The sequence below is a fragment of the Montipora foliosa genome, chromosome 2 (genome assembly GCF_036669935.1).
Source record: "Montipora foliosa isolate CH-2021 chromosome 2, ASM3666993v2, whole genome shotgun sequence".
NCBI classification, from domain to species: Eukaryota; Metazoa; Cnidaria; class Anthozoa; order Scleractinia; family Acroporidae; genus Montipora; species Montipora foliosa.
Window position 1 is genome coordinate 12345559 of NC_090870.1, and position 18837 is coordinate 12364395.

At 40.7% G+C, this 18837-nt stretch overlaps 1 protein-coding gene across 2 annotated transcripts in view; it reads left to right on the forward strand.

Moving 5' to 3' along the window:
• The first annotated feature begins 3447 nt into the window (after positions 1-3447).
• Positions 3448-18837, forward strand: part of LOC137992474 (acid phosphatase type 7-like) — a 17910-nt gene continuing 2520 nt past the window's right edge. The window contains exons 1-11 of one of the 2 annotated variants that reach the window (XM_068837823.1): positions 3448-3768; positions 9159-9269; positions 10130-10226; positions 11125-11170; positions 12203-12269; positions 12977-13065; positions 14135-14207; positions 15289-15336; positions 16140-16190; positions 16537-16648; positions 18298-18451. In XM_068837823.1, the coding sequence (XP_068693924.1) occupies positions 3499-3768; positions 9159-9269; positions 10130-10226; positions 11125-11170; positions 12203-12269; positions 12977-13065; positions 14135-14207; positions 15289-15336; positions 16140-16190; positions 16537-16648; positions 18298-18451 (1118 nt within the window). In that variant the 5' untranslated portion in view covers positions 3448-3498. Of the gene's footprint in view, positions 3769-9158; positions 9270-10129; positions 10227-11124; positions 11171-12202; positions 12270-12976; positions 13066-14134; positions 14208-15288; positions 15337-16139; positions 16191-16536; positions 16649-17372; positions 17533-18297; positions 18452-18837 lie in introns of both variants that reach the window. The other variant, XM_068837822.1, reaches the window with a different exon arrangement.

Genomic DNA, 18837 nt, shown 5'->3' on the forward strand with positions numbered 1-18837 from the left:
TCTGTAATGTAAAGTTTTGCCGAATATCAGCTTTTAGCAGCATTTGGGAGTAGAGATATAAACTCCTCAGTTTATTTTTAATCTGTGATTAGCGTTAATCGGCTTTTGAACAACCGGGCTCTGCAGGTTTCTAACTTTTTAGTTTTTCCCTGAACCCGTTGCCAAGCAATCTTTCCCACGGGCACATTACGCCATACCCACCATCGATAGTTGCAGTCTACAACCATTTTACTCCCTATAATTGGAATAAACGTTGCTTAAACCCCACCTCTTTTCACCCAAAATTGCTTTCTCCTTTTGATTTGAAGGCAGGGGGGGGGGGGGGGGGGGGGCGACACGATAGTTTTAAAAAATCATTTGGCGAGCGCATGTTTGCCACGTGTTAAGAGGGCGACATTGGGGTCTGCGGAAATGCGCTATCCGTTAATTTTTAGCGCGGTATTTCGGATGAATTGCGGTATGATCAACCCCTCCAGAAAGCGGTTCTCTATGATTCGGTGTAGAAATTACGTCGGGGAATTATCAGACTTTTCTGGTTGCCCGTGCCATTATTCAACCATTCAATAGGGAGCAGGCCGTGGGAACTGAAGATGTTAATGTCATGACAATGAACATGTACAAGTACAAGTCAGTTAAGTCTGTTCAAATATAAGTGCTACACGGCCAACGTTTGCAAAACCGTAATCCTTCCTTGTACTTGTACATGTTCATTGCAGAGGAAGTTGCTATGTATATTTCTGTGAGAAAATAAAATGAAATGAACGAAATGAATGAATGGATGCCGTGTTGAAGCAAATGTTCAGAATATTGCAGCCGTTTGGCCGGGCCTTAACTGGTGACCAGTCATTTTCTTAGTGGTTTAAAGCCACCTTCACATTAACATTTAGAATATCCTTACAGAAAGTATCCCAAACATTCATAAAAGCTAACCGTAGGCCTAACTGGGACTAAAGTAAAGTTTCTAGGCCTAAGGTTACCTTTTATGAATGTTTGGGATACTTTCTGTATAGATATTCTAAATGTTAAATCTAAATGTTATTGTGAAGGTGGCTTGACACGAAGTACTATGTACAAGGCGTCACGAAGTGTGTTTGAATTCAACCTCAGTCTCTCTCTCTGCCAGGGTAGTTTTGGTGGATGGAATCTAATGCAAACCTAATTCTCATAGTGTCAAGTGACAGAGTGAACGGACAGTAGATCCGTATGCTGTGCAGAGAAATGCAACCACAGGGAGCCCACGTAATCTGTTTGTGTAACCGTTCGTAGTTTTGTAATAAATCATATTGGATTCACCATTTGCTTCTTCTGTAACGATATATCGGTAAATATGTGCATGGACCAATGTTAAATAAACGTTGTAGTACCTTAGCTGTGGTGTACTGTCCTTCTTTTGCCTCAGAAGAGGTATTTTGAGCGATTTTTAAGATTTCGAGTTCGCTGTTTACTATGCCTCTTAATTGAAGGACAAGGGTGGAAAGTACGGTTGAAGTTTTGAACAGGTCCAGCGTCGGGACGATGTTTCTTCGAGGGCTCCCTCCGGGACGTTTGAATTAATTTTCAAGCGAGAACTACGAAAAGAAGCGTGAATCTTTCGGCCATTCTCCTGAGAAGTTTGAAAGGAGAAAAATCGCCCCGGCGCTGGATCCGTTCAAAAATTACTTTCTACCCTTGTCCAGTTTTATACCGTTGGGCTGCCTGTTATGTACAGAGGAATCCCACGCGAAGAAGTAATCTAAGAACAAGGAGAACTAAATATTTTGAACAAGGGCCGATACAACGCGGATTAGTGATGTACAATATTTCGGCTGGCCAAACCAGCCTTCTTCAGGTACAATGAGAGTTTACATTGCATTGTTTATATGAACATACATATATAGTAAATGGATGTTGACGTAATACTGGAAAAATGTGATAAAATATGGCAGTTGCAGCTAATTTGAATTCAAATACAAAAAGAATAACGAAAAAAATAACAGAAGATACTGGAAATAATAAACTTGCGGATATGTAGACCGTTAGGATCAATTATCCTGCCTTTTGAAATTAAAAAAGGCTTCCCTGGCCTTACGTATTGAGTCCGACTCAATACGTCAGGCCAGGGAAGCCTTGTTTAATTTCAAAAAGCAGAATAATTGATCCTAACGGTCTAAATATCCGCGTAGAAACAAATAAGAATAGAGGCTCTATTCAAAAATGTTTTTTCGATAGGAATGAATTGCATGTCGTTAGAAATTATTTGGGGAGAAGAGAAAAAATGTTCTGTGACCGTAGTGGATTTGGATTTGGTGTTAAAGTTATCTAAAGTGCGGTGGTGTTCAGTCGAACGTCGTTAAGTTTCTCCTATGTAACGTAAATTACATCTGTTACATTGAATCATGTAGATAAAGTATTTAGTTTCGCAGGTTATGGAATTAATGGAGCGTGTTTCGCCAGTGGAGAAGAATGTGTAGTTGGTAAGTCCATGCGAAATGAAATGTAAGGACAAGTAGCGCGCTTTTTTCCCTTCCTCAAAGCGCTGATTTGGTACATCATTACAAGCGCCCTGATTTGCTTAGATTATCGTGCCTTGAGTCCAAAGTACTGAAACGACTACTGCGAAGAGAAAGTAAAATGGTCAATAGACAAGCAACCTTGGCAGAAAAATACGTTTTCTTCATCAGCGTATCATGATTACTTCCTTGTTTGCTTTAGAATAAAGAATGATGAAGAATTCCTTTATTTGTTAAATAGTGTACGTAAAGAGACAACAATCTCGTTGATTCCGATGCGACCGATGTTTATTTCCCACATTTTGCAGAAACTGCTAAACGCGTATTATGGTAAACCATCCAGGAGATGGTCAGAGATACTTCACTGTACTGAAATACTAAAATTTTCTTTAGTTTAAAGAAAAATGAGAGAAAACATATTGATGTCATCATCGTCCAAATGGTTAGTTAATTCGTATGGTCGGGATTGAGTTCCCAAATTAACCATTTCCTTTCAGGCTCCGAATAGAAGCAGAAAATAAAGAGCCACATGATTGACCCCTTGGCCTCTGTGTCAGTCTTCCGCTTTTGTGTTTTCGTTTTTCAGTTGAAAAAGGACACCAACTAAAGTAAACAACCCCGGAAACAACCCCTTTCACTTTCACATAACAAAGACTTCCGCTCGCAGAGGACAAGAAATTTTAGGACTTCTCTCTTTTGTTATGCGCAAATCTTCTATCCTCTGCATAGAAAAGTGATTGCGTTCGGTGTAGGTTGCTTTGTTGTTATCAGAAGGGTGCTTTTGTGAAGAGCAGGTAGCTATCGCTGCATGTAATTGCTTTTGACTTAGCGATGTTTGAAATATGATATAATATGGCATGATAGGTGGCGATAATTATGTTATTATATGATGATACGACATGGTATGATGTCATGAGCGCTAACTATTGGCTGATCAGGCAATAAAGGTATTGTAATACAAGGATTTCTAATTTTCTCGTGACAGTCATAAGCACAGTGCAGCTTCGCAATGGAGGCGCCGTTAATTGTTTCCCTCTTCCTTTTCTTGGTAACAATCACTTACGCTAGAGCGCATTCTAACAACCCAGAGCAGATTCACATTGCTTTTACGGGGAATGCAAGCGAAAGAAATGTCAATTATGTAACACCGTCACCTCACGAGAAACCAGAGACTTTCGTTACCTATGGGACGAGCCCGGATAAGTTGGACAAGAAGGCTTATGGTGACTCGTTTGAGTTCACTGGCCCTGGACACAGTTTCACCATCCACAACGTCAAGGTAAGAAATTGAATACTTGACTTCTTGTTTCCAATGAAGGAATTCCGGAATTCTTTTGCCAATTTCCCGCATTGAAGAATTTGCATACCCCAGCTGTTTGCATTCCCGGTGCAGATTACAACCAGCACCTCAGACACTTGTAGGCCACCTATCGTTGATATTAAATGTATTTCTGTCAGTGATTTTGCTCAGAAACAGGTATCACATGAGACTCCATGAATCGTGGCAAAAAGTCTGCGTATTCACAATCTTAGAATGTAGTGTTTACAGTTAAACAATGGACAGGAGGCTCTTATGCTAATATAAGCGACTGACGAGCCACCAAACCGGTAAATAGGTACACTCATTCTACTTGACATGCGAACCACCTAGCCACTATGGCAAAATTAAGGAATGGTGGCCCTCGCTGTATGCTATAGTTAAGCCGAAAAGTCGTTCCGTTTCCAATGGCGTTCGAAACGTTTTCAGTTAGTTCAGTTAATCAGGAAAGATGCATCAGGAAAGATGCGTTTTGACATGAAACATAATAGTGTTGACACAATGAAAAGCCAGCCCAAGAGAGTAGACTATTGCAAAACTTGCGACCAGGGGCGGACCCAGGAGGAGAGGGGAGGGGGGTATAGGGTGACTAGCCACCCCACATCTTGGCTCTTTTTTATCTATTTATCCGCTTTTCGTTTTATTTTTATCTCTGCTGAAACAGATACTGATTACCTGACGTGAACACTTCTATTAATGCAAAATATAAACAATTTCAAAATGGCAGCCTAAACTATCGGGACTTTTGTTAGAGTATATACTTCGGTTCTTTTAATTCACCCCCCTTAAAATATTCTTAGATCCACCACTGACGACATGCATAGGCATGATGTAATCGAAAAAGGAAACAAGACATGTGAAACAATTAAATGATGGTAAAAATAGAAACTCTAAAAGGAACAGAAACGGATAGAAAAATCTTAACAAAACTGGGGTCCAACAATTTTCTTTGCCAGTAGAGAACTTAGGGTCTCCGTTCGTCCTGGTTGCCAGAAGTACTCCTTTCTCAAGACAGGGAGAACATTAGCCGATTCGAAAGGCCGTCGGTTAAAGTCAGAAAATATAATCGACTGTTGGCTTCGAGTCATACAGCGTTTTCTCGGACCTTGGAAAGATATCGTCATGCATACGGGATAGGTACAGTCACTAGTCTGAGAAAACAGGCGAAAGATCAGTGACAAACAATGACAGAAGAGGAGAGCATCAGAAGAAAGACGGGGCGGATCCATACCGGTTTCCACCGTTTTACGGAAATCGGTCACAAACACGAGAAAGGGAACTTTGGAGGGTTAAAATCAAAAAAAATTCCCGGGGGAGTATATGCCCCCTTGGGGAGCGCTAATAAAATTTGTTTTGTATTGTATAATTCTCGGTTTGTCATTACTATAAACTAATCTATTCTTGCTATTTTCGCCGCTTTTCGTCACCGCTATTCAGCCTGCTTTTTCGTTTTCGTGCTTGCCCTGACCCAGGGGCGGATTTAGGATAAATGATGACCGGTTTCCAAATCAATCAATCAATCAATTTATTTAAGTCATAGCGAGTGATTGAGGTTGCCCTCAGTATCCGAGCCAGAGGCTCATGTATAAAACAACTAAAAAGTTTCTAGGGGGTACGGCGGCTTTTCAGTACTAATACTAGTAAATACTTTTAGTTACATTAAAATTAAAATCAATGAAAATGGTCAATAAGAACTTGTAGAAAGGTAAGATAAAAGGCATATCAAGAATTTACAAAATTGATATGAAAGAGGGTAAAATTATGAGACAAATTGTGCTACGAAGATAAAAATTCACGTAAGAGCTTACCTCGTAATGTTCTTTTGAAAGTATAAAGAGATTCGCTTTGCTTAAGATTACTTTCTAGACTATTCCATAATGTCACTGTTCGATAAAAAAAGGCCCTTTGTCCTGTAGTGGTCTTAAAAGTATTGCGAGTCTCACGGCCACTTATCTCCACTCGCTTTACAAAAAGCGAGGAAAGGTAAGAGGCAGCTTGTCCATTCATGCATTTAAAGGCAAGCACAGCATCACGATAGTACAGTTGCGATTTAACTGGCAGCCAGCGTAACTATTGTAAGACTGGGGTCACGTGATCGAACTTTCTGGTATTACTGATAATTCGGGCAGCGAAATTCTGCACTGCTTGGAGCTTGAGAAGGTGGGTAGTTGCTGCGTTTGACCAGACCGACGAGCAGTAAAACAATTTGCTGAAAACTAAGGCGTTGATTATTATTATTAGAGTGTTTTTATCAAACATATGCTTAACACGACTAATTTGAGCCAAGCTAGACATGCAGGACGAAACAGTTTTAAAGATGTTATCATGAAAGGTGAAGTTCGGGTCAAATGTAACGCCGAGGTCTTTGGCGACTTTTGCGGGTATAAGTTCCTTCCCCATGAACGAAAGACGGACGTCGGGGAGTTTGGAAAGCAGTTGACGACTTCCATATATCATAAGCTTTGTCTTATCTGGGTTCAAGAGGATTTGATTGTTAAAACACCGGTTACGAATTCTTAAGAGATCGTCGTCAATGTTGGAGATTGCATTAGCCCTGTCTTCAATCGAGAAGGAAATGTGAAGTTTAGTATCATCAACATAGCTTTCAGATCGACAGTGCTTAAGAACTGATGGTAGGTCGTTCACGTATATACTAAAAAGTAGAGGCCCCAGGATACTCCCTTATGGTACGACGCAATCGACAGGTAGTTGCTCTGATAATTCCTTGTTTATGCGAACAATTTGATGTCTTTGAGATAAATAACTGTTAAACCAAGGGACGCCAAAAGATGAAATGCCGACGTCTTGCAGTTTCTGCAGTAAAATATCATGTTTTATGCTGTCGAAGACCTTACTCATATCCAATAATATAACGGCGGTTAGTTTCTTTTTATCTATTCCACCCAAGATGGCTTCAGTCGTGTGTATTAGTGATGTCTCTGTCGAGTGGAATTTTTTATTTCCACTTTGCGTTGCAGACAGTCTTTCACTCGACAGCAAGTAAGGCATTAATTAATGAGTCTGTAATTGGCCGTTTTTATACTAGAGACGCATAATCCGTCCAGACGAATTATGCGTCTCTCATGTTATCCGTCTAGTGTAAAGACGGGACGAACTATATTAAACGCATAATTCGTCTGGGACGAATTTAGGCATACATTTTTTCTGCGTCTGTTAAATTCGTCTAGTATAAAGACGGGCGCAAGACGCATAATTCGTCTGGACGAACTTTCCAGTTTAGTGCGTCTTCGAAGACGCGAAGGATTATCCTGCAATTCTTTCTTCAAAATGTTAAATTTTCGTTGCAAACTGACAGGTCTGGCCGGCCAGTTCTGACGAAAGGAAAGCGCCCTAAGTTTAAAATGCTACTACAAATCTGTTTTCGTTTTTCTTCTCATTTCGAAAGTACTTGCGTTGAATGCTCAACAGGCGAAATTTTTTGGAGTGATTTCAAGAGGAAGACTGTTTATTTCAATTACACTCTTTTCACTTAGAGTCCGCCATCACTTGTTGCGGTTCCGACCAAAACGCTTTCAGCAATCTGGATCGAGGAGAAAGTGACGTCATTTACTCACTAGCTTAAAAATACAGTGTGTGAATTTGGCTTAATTAGTATACAGCACGAGAGTTTTCGGCTTTCGGATTGGAAAATTCGTGTTCTGCATACTAAGGGTGCGTTCCATTGACCGCATTCCGGAATAGGAATACATGGATTGGAAGTTAAAATTGTCAAATACCTGCTAAAATGCTATTTTAAACATATACTTCTTATCCTTGTTGCTTCAACACGCCAAACATACCGTTTTAAATCATCTCTCTACGTATTCTTACTCCGGAATAGGGTCAATTGAACGCACCCTAAGTAAGCCGTATTCACACACTGCATTTTTAAGCTAGTGAGTAAGTGACGTCACAGTTTCTCCTCGATTCTGGGGCCCGTTTTTTCAAAAGTCCCGAAAACTTTTCGGGTCCGAAAAGCCATCTGTAAAATTGCCAACCGCTTGTTTTGGAAAGCCGGTCTTTTAACATGTTTTCAAGGTAACAAAAAGAAAACTGACTGTGAAGTTTGGTGACTTAAATCCTCTCTGTTCTTGAGATACAGAGGGAATTGTGACACCCGAAAATGACCCGTAAAGCTTCGTGACTTTCGAGAAACGGGCCCCAGTTCTCTGAGGGCTTATCTGTCAGAACTACACCAAGTAATGGTGGACCGTTAAATGAAAAAATTGCCGTCTAAATAAATAGTCTTTCTCTTGAAATAATTGCATAAAATTTTTGCATTTTGAGTATTCAGCACAAGAACTTTCGAAATGTGAAGAAAAACGAGAAGTGATTTTTGATCGTCGTTAGCACCTTAAGCCCTGGCTACTTATTTGGAACAACAAGTTATGGGTAAAGGTTAGCGTTATTTTTATCTTAGGATAAAATTAAAGCAGCCGTTTATCCTTACTTGAGGAGCAGCATTTGGGAGACACTTTGTGACGTTAATTGTCTGCATTCCGAGACACGAGTCGGATGTTGAAGTTGAAGGGAAGTGCGAGAGGACACTTCGTGACACTTATTGAAATCTTCGTGCATCTAATTAGGGGCATGAGTGCTCCGCGCGCGCGGAGCTCCGCTAGCAAAAGCCTCAGTAAAAGGTAAACAAAGCTGCCTGAATGGATCATAAACGGTAATCAAGAAAATCTCTGATTATCGGTGGCTCAGTTGGTTGAGCATCGGGCTGTCATGCGGGAGGTCGCGCGTTCAAACCCGACCGGATCAACACTCGGGATCTTAAAGTAACTGAGAAGAAAGTGCTACCTTTGTAATAGGCCTTAATCCCACGGTGGCCATATTGAGTCCCGAGGGATTGAAAACTTTTGTTTTTGCGTACCGAAACTCGTTCCCAAACATTTCATCTCGAGGCTCGGGGTACGAACGAGATCTATTGTTTATGGCCAATATGGCCGCCGCGCGAATAAGGCCCATTTCATCTGGAAATGGTTAGACTTTCAAGTCTTCTTGGATAAGGACTATAAACCGTAGGCCCTGCTCTCTCACAAATATCTTCTATCTTCATAAGTTCCCTGTGGGACGTTAAAGAACCCACACACTATTCGACTGAGAAGAGTAAGAGATGAAGTCCCTGGTGTTGTGGCTGTCCTGTTTTGTTCAGCAGAAGTGGCCGGCTTGGCAGTGATGTCTCTAGCTATAAAGGCTTCTTGTGTATAAGGCAACTTAAGCAGAAACAGCAACAGCCATAAGTCAAAAAGGGACTTTGCCGAGTGCTGGAACATGTAGATGAAAATAGCCTATCAACCTGCAAACAAGCCTTATGTGTTTTACAAATTGTGATTGTTTCTATGAAGTTGACAGGTCTGGACCCTGATACACGCTACTACTACCAAGTTGGAAACCCAGACGATGGAGCGAGTGAAATTATGTCATTTTCCACTAAAGAAGACAACTTAGTTTTTGCAGTAAGTGAAAAGAAGAGCTTTTTCTTGTTGTGTTAATTCAAGGGCGTGAGAGCTGTTGATACAAATTTTAAGTTATGACCAAACGAACACAACATCATCCAATATTGTTGAATCCAAGATGGTTGGGTGATGTTGCACAGTGTTGAACGAGGTGGCCAAACGAATGTTAGATCATACTCTCTCTATCTCCTATTCACCGTTAATCTTTTTTTACGCTTGATCTCTCTTTTCCTTAAAATGATATTCCTTGCATGAAACGTCCCTCAAACATGATCCTTCTTCTAGTAGTCCGACCACCTTCTTGCTTTCTGCGGCCAAGCCACCTCGTTCCCAGGGTATCTCTTCCTTGCCTCCTTTGTCCTCAACGACAAATGTAATGTAATGTGATCTAACAATTTATTCCTTCCACGGTGAATTCATTCAGCTAGAATAATTGGGTTACAATGCAGAGTAGAGAGACCCTGGGTACGAGGGGCGAGTGGCGAATAAATCGTCGCCATGGACACAATGTTGAATACCGTGGCCAAACGCATTCAACATTGTTGGTCACTGACCTTATAACAAAGGAAATGGTGGATGAAGTTGAAGACAGTGTTTGGACCCCGTCTGTTTGATGGAAATCAAACTTTGTTCAACATCATCCAACATGGTGGCCAAACGAGTGCAACAAGTTGATGCTGAATCAACATGTTGGATCCGTTTGGCCAGGCCTTTTATCTTTTTAAAGCAGAAAATATTGTGATAAACGATGGTATTCTTTGCTTTGGAAAAAAGGAATTGCTTCGTACCTTGTAAGATCATACCTTCGTGCCTATGTACTGGTCATACCGAAGTCTTTAACAATATTTTCCCGACACCAGGTGTATGGTGATATGGGTTACACCAATGCTGTCAGTCTCCAACGTCTCATTACAGAGGTAAAGAGCGGAGGATATGATGCTGTCATACATGTAGGGGGTAAGTCTTCTGGGCTACATGACGTTGTTTGATTGTAGGAAATGAACTTCTGATGCTACAAGACAAGGTTGTGCTCTATTCGCTATATAAGACTTCCGAAACTGGCTCCTCAACTCAACAGCGATGTTACAAACACACAGACGGTGACAGCGTCAACGTTCACGGTGGGTTATTGCCTTGTTCGACACAGTCCTTAAGCGGTTAACTGCATGAGGCCGAGATGAAAAGCACAAAACACAACGATTAAGATCAGTTCAGTCCAAAGCAGTGGGTCATATTTTAACCTCTCGGCATTGCGCAATTAGATATTATGACATACTTAAGCGTTTACACTTTAGATCAATGAAAAAGGTAAAGTTTTTCAAAGAACGGTTTTAACGCTTTTCTCGAACCCTCCAAAGTTCTCGCGGTCGTCAAGACTCGAAATGTGAACGCTAAAGAATACAGCAACATCGCTGATTGACGCCCACGGTTGCAAAACGAGGCGTAAACTTACGGATGACCGAAACGAAAGATCGAGGTCGGTACGTCACAATGTCGCAACATCTACATAGTTATGGATAGTCCAAAGAAAACAGACCAAAAGGACACAAGGAAATTCGCATCTTTTTCCATTGAGCAGCAAAATTATATTTTCAGCGACTTCGATTAACCATTCCGTCAAAACGTAAGGGTCATCTTGTATTCTTTGATGTCGGACCTTCCCCCTTTTTTTAACTTAGCGGTGCTGAAGCCTTAAGGGTTTCAGTAGAATTTAGTTTTTTTTTAAGGATCTTTGGTATTTGAAACTTTGCTTTGTTTATGTTGTAGATGGAATTTTCTGCTTTTCAAGTCACACGTAATTGGTTGATTTTGTGTGTAGTCATCTGTTGCCATCTTTGCTTCTATGTCGTTTTAGATATGGCTTATGACATGTATGAAAAGGAGGGGGAAATCGGAGACGAGTAAGTATAAAGGTCGTTCTAAATATTCAAACTGCCGTCTTGTTTTGGAATAAGGGAGTTCAAGAAACCACGTTACCGCCAAGGAAAACATAGCAATTGCGAAGGTATCACTGGCATCGCCAAGTGTTTGGCTCATTGAAACAAAAAATAATCATATATGTAAACGGCACAGAAATCAAGTAAAGCCTGACGCTACTTTGAACGTGATGGTTGGATAACCTTCTCTGATCAACACTGTACCATGAAGTACTTACTCTACGTGAATCACCCAAGAGTACATTGAGTAGTTCGGCTGGTGCTATTGATCAACGAAGGTTCTTCATTCAACCTTCACATTCACAGTAGCGATAGGCATCACTTGATTTCTGTGCCGTTTTTCCGACCGTTTACATAACTATACACACGTTAACAAGGACAACACTCATCCATACAAAAGAAAACTTGTTTGTAAGCAGAAACAAATGTCTTCCCGTAAGTTTTCATTTAGTCTGAACAATCACTGTGTTCAATCTGAGCAAAAAAAAGTGACGTGGCGAAAACCTAAGCTATAAATCAAGATTTAAAACTCTTTATTATCCAATTCTGTAGGTTATTGAACGGATAACGCTCGAAAAGAGTACAAAAATTCCGCGATATGTTGGTACATTTTGTTAATTGTACTCTTGATTATTTCTATAGTTCACGCGCGCATCACGAAAATGATATGACACTTTCCCGAAACAAGTATTTTCCCCGAATTCTTCTTTTTCAATGCAATGAGGATGATATGAATCGCTTGTTAGATGTTTTGGCGAGTAGCTTAGCGGAGTTCTTAAACTCGAGCACTTTTTTTTTGAGTCACTGACGGGCTCGTCACTCAATGATGCGTCAAATAGGATAGCTGCAGTTCAGGATCAAAACTGGCAATTTTTTCGTCACTAGCGTGAATTTACCTTTGAAATGATATTGTCGTGTAAGAACGTTATTTTTAAGTTTATCAAATTGCAACGTTGCGATAGTTTCCTTTTCCCTTTGTGTCATTCTTTTTTGCAGTTTTATGAATGCCATTCAACCTATTGCTACGAAAGTGCCCTACATGGTTTTACCAGGAAATCACGAGGTAATTTAACAATTATCCGATGAGGAAGAAACAATGCAGATCGACGAGGACGATAACAATCTCCATCCTCCAAGATCTGCACCATTCAAAGCTTCGTATATTTAGCAATTATTTTACTTTTTAGTCAAAATATTTTCAGCTCTGTGAAAAGTACGCTTTCTTCCCTTGTTAAAGTTTTTAAAGGCAAAGTGAAAAAGTTTATTTTTATAAGAAAGATTTCGCTCTTAGCCACTTAGGCTCGATTTTGAACACACGACCTCGCCTAAACGCGGATCTCACGTGCGTTTCCATGAGCCTGCAAAACAAGTGTTATCGGGAGATTTTTGACGCTGAACTTTACTATTTTCCCTCCCCTAGCGCGCCTTGTGAGTCGCACTTGCACTTCAAAAACCCGCATGAGTGGCCCCAGTAAAGTGTTATGTACCGTGAAAAAGAAAGGAGTCAAATCATAAAGCTTTGTGACTGTTTCACTTTTTCTCCTGAAAACATGTCTAGAAGACAGATTTTCTCAATGAGTGGATCGCACTTTAACGAGTGGCTTAGTGCTTGGTTCGGAACTCCGAAAAGCTTTCGGGCCTTTCCGTGAAATGGACCTCTTTGCGGTGATTTTCGTCCGTACTGAGTGACGAACTTTTGTTTGTTTCCATGATTCATAATTTTAAAGATATAATGACAATCATCGTTTTATATTATTATTTTTTCTACAGGAAAAGGACAACTTTACTCACTACCTCAACCGCTTTTCTAACATGGAGCTGGGCGTCGGCTACGCAAGCGGAAGTGAAACCAGTCTATGGTTATTATTATTATTTTCTCAATGTTATTATTGGTTTTTTCAATTTTCAAGTTAATCTCAACCTTCGTTTTGAATCCAAAAGCGAATTTAGACTTGTAGATCACAGTTCATTAAGACTGTTATGAACTTATTGACTGGGGACACCACAAATGAACCGTTTAAGCAAAAAGTTCAAATAACATTAAGTAAAATGTCGGTTTTTGATCGGAGGGGAAGACCAGAGCACCGGCAGAGGTTCCTCTTGGAGCAGCGTGGAGAACCAAATATCTCAACCCGCACTGGGCGTCGACCCTTGTCGGAAACCAGACACTCATTGTTCATTGTTTAACGTTTCTGTCAGTAAGATTGTTATTGGGGATAGGTTTTTGCAAGAGAAAATGAGGGGACAGAGAGGGAGGCTCAGGGCGTTGGCCGGGATATGTTATGTCCACGAAAGTTATTTTTAGACGAGCGGAAGTCTTTGTTCTAGCGGAAGTCTGTCTTCCGAGACGTCCGCATGCAGTCTTGCCTCGCTCTTAGGTTCTTAATGAAAAGAGAAAATGACGGCGCACGTGGAAGGCTGATGAATATTTATTTTCTTTCAAACATCGGACCGAAGTTGGCGTGCATGCGGACGTCTCGGAAGACTTCCGCTCGTCTAAAAATAACTTTCGTGGACATGACATATCCCAAGGGCTGGACCGGGAGCCTCCCTCTCTGTCCCCTCATTTTCTCTTGGTTTTTGCCAAGACTGAACGTGGATTATGAACTGTGACAATTTTCAGTGATTAAATGAACCTTGGTTTTGTGCTACGAGAATTGTCGTGGATTCTTAGGCAAGGGAGTCCGTTTGCGACATCCTGGCAAATCTCATTGCAGGAAGGCGAAGTGCTCTCACTTACAAGTTAGCCAGACGTGACCCACAGCGCAACCTCTTATCATATCACTTCCCCAGAATACTGGACTGAAGAATAAAACCACCTTGAATATTGTTTGTCATTTTTATGATAGAAAGTCTGAGAAACATTAGCTCCAAGGAGAGATATGGAAGTTGTAAGCTCTGCGTCATGAACTTATCTTTTTTCCACAGGTGGAGTATGGATATTGGGCTTATTCATTTCGTTGGCTTTGATACCGAAGTGTACCACTATTACCCAGATGAGGTAATCTTCCATGAAATCGTGATAATAGAAAGAATTAGCCTACGTTCGCGAAACGGCAAAACGTAACGTCGGCTTGCCGATTCACGTTTCACGTAAAATGGAGTGAAGCTTGTAGCTTGGCGTGGCCCACGGAAACTCTGGATGGACTCTTTCAATCTCGAGTCTTACGTCAACAAAAAAAAAACAAAAAACAAAAACAAAAACAAAAACTCGAAGTGTTTTTAAACATTGTTTGTAGAAAAAGACGCTATATCAAATGAAAATCCTTACCTGTCAAATTTCGCGAGTTCAGATGGAGAATTTTTTGTGAGTTACAAGAGAATCAACGTGAGTTTATGAAGAAAATTGCAGCAAGGAGTCCGTTATGAACGTTCTATAACCATGAAACCTAATCTCTCCTTGTTTGACTTACCGGGAAATGGTTTTGGGGTTCTTTTTTCCCTACAAACAACTTGCTATGTAGAAGAAAAACGAGAAGAAAATTCCACTTATACGGTTAACGGCTGGCGGCAACCGCGGGCAAACGCAAAAAATGGCGGGAAAATCATGGTCACGTGGTCGCTAATGTTTTGGTTTGCATGCAGCTTTTGACAGTCCTTTTTTTCATTGGATCGGTCTAGGAAATAATTATATTGTGTTTAGATTGGGCTTCGTTGTTTCTGTTGAATGTGTTTTCTGCACGTTAGCTGTTGCAATAGCTGCCACCTGACCTAAAACTTCTCTCTCTAGCGCTTCTATCCCCCAGCATTTTTGAGAAAGGAAATCCCCGCAATTCTCCGTCATGAATTTATCAAAGAGGCGAGATGCGGTCTTGTGTTGGAAATCAGAAGTAAAGATGTTTGCTGCAGTCATTCTTGGAAATCACCGATTGCTTAAATAGGCTCGCGAAGCTTATTTGAACTGCATCAGAAAATACGACAAAAGTCACACCTAATCGGCACAATGGTAAAAATAAACCGTCACCCGCGGTGCCATCTAGAGCTTGGCATCATTCAGCAGATGATTAACAAAGCATGCGTTTCAAAAATAGCAGTTTGTCTCTATGACATCAAATGTTTAACTATCTTTTTCGTTGTCACAGGGTCAAATACAGAGACAACTGAATTGGCTTGAAGCGGATTTAATCAAGGTATTGTTTTCGTTCCAGTCAGAACCATTGAGGAGAAATTTGAAAACGACTCTTTCGTGTTATGAATTAAATTATATTATTATATGGCAAGCAATTCTCAGGCTAAATGAAGCACTCTGCTGGCCGGTTTTACAGTACGGGCCATTACCATGGAAACGGTCCGTTTCCGTATTTTTTTTCTCTCCCGGTTAATTGAAGTTGGGCGAAACCCAAAAAGTTTTTAAAAAGCGGAATTTAATTTTTTCATCACAACAGCAGAATTAGTAGAAAGCGGAATCTAGTTTTACATTTAATAGATTACTTTTCAAAGTTCGCTGACTGAAGACGAGAATTATGAACATTCACCAAGCAGAGAAGTTTCTCGGCAATCGCTCAAGGAAACGAGGTCACATAATAAACAACTTACAAACTTCACTTGTTCGGGACCCTACTGGGGAATATTGGCCCTCGGTCGTTTCTGTTACTGCCACGACCTCGGGCCAATATTCCGCAGTAGGGCCCTCGTGCCCGGTTGGTAAGAGATTACTCTTTCAGTCAGCAAGAAGGTTAAATCCTGAAATGAAATAAGAAATACAGGGTGACGAGTAAGGTACAGAAATTGCCACACAATGAACTCGTGAATACTAAGATTCCTACACATCTAGTTCGATATTGGCATTCCAAGGGTTACATGCCAGCATTTCAATTAATGTCTGTTTAACGATGTAAATCACCCTCATCGTTCATTTTACAAAGTTCTCCACACTATAAAGGAGGACAAAGTGCCTCTGGATGCTTAAAATTTTTTATAACCTCTTTTGAAGGCTAACCAACAAAGAGACAAGACACCATGGATTGTTTCTCTGGCTCATAAGGTACCTAACTGTTTATTTGTTCTTGTAAGCTTAGACCCTAGAGGTTACTTAGATCAGTAATACGTATTTTTATTTCTTGAATTTTAAATTAACGTTGTCGGCACATGTCTTAGCTTTTGCTCCAGCATCTTTATGAATTAAGTTTCCCTACTTTTGTCTTCCTTCAGTTACTATCATTGTTTTCTGCGCAAAAGTTATAGCCGACCTGAGTGTATAGAGCGCTCCCTTGTACGGAAAGACCGTTGATTTTTCTTTTCTGGATTATTTTCTTACTTTTCATCTATGCTTAAAAACAAGTTATATAATATCATGTATTTTAATGTGTCTTAATTTGCTTTTTTTCCAGGCGTTCTTTATGGAAGAGACGAATTTCACATCTTTTGGCCCTCTTCTGCACAAATATGGTGTTGACTTACACTTATGCGGCCACGCACATAACTACCAGCGGCTTTACCCAAGTAAGCACACAGACTTAAGGTCACTTTGTCACCAATTTTTGAAAAAACCCTAAAGTCTCACCGTTTTTTCCCTAGAAAATAACACTGGTATCCCGGTTTGTTTCACCCCCCTCCCCCCTCACCTTTTCCTTAGGCTCGATTGACCAGCCGTTTTGTGCGCTCGCTTTCCTCCGCGCACACCACGGCTGGGTCACTGGTCCAACCAATAGAGGTTTTGCACGGCAGCCATGTTTTATGGTAGGAACAATAGATTCTTTTTCCCTTGGGAACAAATGTTCTTTCTAATGCAAAACATTTTCATTGTCCCTGCCATGCAACAAAGCTGCCGTGCAAATCCTCTATTGCATTTTCCACCAATCAGAAAGTCGTCTGCCTGCCAAGTACAAAATATAATTGGCTGAATACAAAATACAATTGCGACGAGTGCTACGTCACGGACAAATAACGTCGACCAGTGATCGATCTAGGCATTCGTTGGGAGGAGGATGTTAATTGCACTCCCGTAGCGGCTGGAAATCGAGTCTACCTTCTCCTAGATTCGTTGAACCTAACAAACGTCGTGTAGGCAATCAGTTCTCGCAGTTCCAAGCCTTGGAATTATTTCACCTGTTTTCAAAGTCATATGAAAGCCTTGAATAAATAGTTTTTCACATGATAGAAAATTATTACCGTAGTGACAATTTTTCTGCACCTCATAGTGATGTTTCATTCTTATGCAAATTAGCGTACGATGGAAGTGTGGATAAACCAAGTGATAACCATGTTTACGTAAATCCCAAGTTCAAGACCGTGATTGTTGCAGGATCCGCGGGCTCCCACGAAAGACTTTCCAACTGGACCCGTGCACCTGATTACATGTCGGCAAAATACATCTTCGACTATGGGTAGGTTGAGAGCGGAAAAATGGACGTGGCAGGAGTGGGGTTGGCATCCCTTTCTGTCTCCTTATCTGTCTGTCTTTCCGTTCCCGAGTTGTATGGAGACAAAGGAAAGGCCGTACGGAGCGAAAGTTGAAGGACAACTAGGAACTACGAGTCTTTTGTGTCTTTAAAAGGGACACAGTTAACAAATTTTAGCATTTTTGAATAAGAAAAAGACTAGACTTCTTAAACCATAAAGTGACCAAATTCACGATTTCATAAAAATGCACAGCAAAGGATGGAAAACTTTCTTGGCTTTTTTGATCAACAAGGCATATGGCCGTCAATTTTAAACATGAAGTTTTCTGTTGCAGTCACAGTAGCGTGTACTAGAGTAAACAATTTAGGTTTCCAAGCTGATTAGAGAAAGCTTGATGGAAAGTGTTAAAAATAGTTTTCCAACATGTCCAATTCAGCTAACCTTGAAGTCGAAACTTTTCATTTCACTTCGAGATATTGAATTCTATGGCACGGAAAAAGTTAAGATGATATGAAATTTGCGTTCAAAGTGCTCGGAAAAGGGCGTTGTAAGATGCGGATGGATGTGCTAGGACCTCAAAGGAAATGCTTAGCTTCTAAGAACTGTAATACCTCCGCTGACTACTCGAGGTCTTAAATGTATTTTGCCAAGCATCCGATAATCAGGTGCCGGGTGGTCAATGAAAAGAGTGAAATAAAATAAAATAAAATAAGAAGCGAAGATCTTTTTTCCTCATTCATCCCCTGCAGCGTATAACGATGAAGTAGACCATCAGAAGGGACATACATATATCAATCCTGCATACATGACAACGATAGTGGCTGGTTCCGCTGGCTCAAAGGAAAAACTTTCCGATGGCAGAGCGCCTCGGGACAATCTGGCAAAATACATTGAAGACTACGGGTCGGTAACATCTTATTCCGAGAGTGTGAATTGAATAATAATAATAATAATAACAACAATAGACTTAATTTAAGTGAAAAAAAAAACGAAAACAAAACAAAAGCAGGGTGACACACCATACCACCAACCCGGTGTGCTGAGTGTCTAAAACACCCGGCGCTGGTATGTTAGCTACGCCATGCTGATGAGGCCCAGCAAGGCCGAAACATCTGTCCATGACTGCTAATTGACCCGGTGAAATGATTGTGCGCATGCGTGATGTGTTGGCCACACCGGGTTGGTGTTTGTGTCACCTTGCTTTTTTTCGTTTTTATTTAAGTGTCAAGTTTTCTAGTGCAGGGACACTAATTGGGGACACTACATAGAAATCAAATTATTTAAACCCA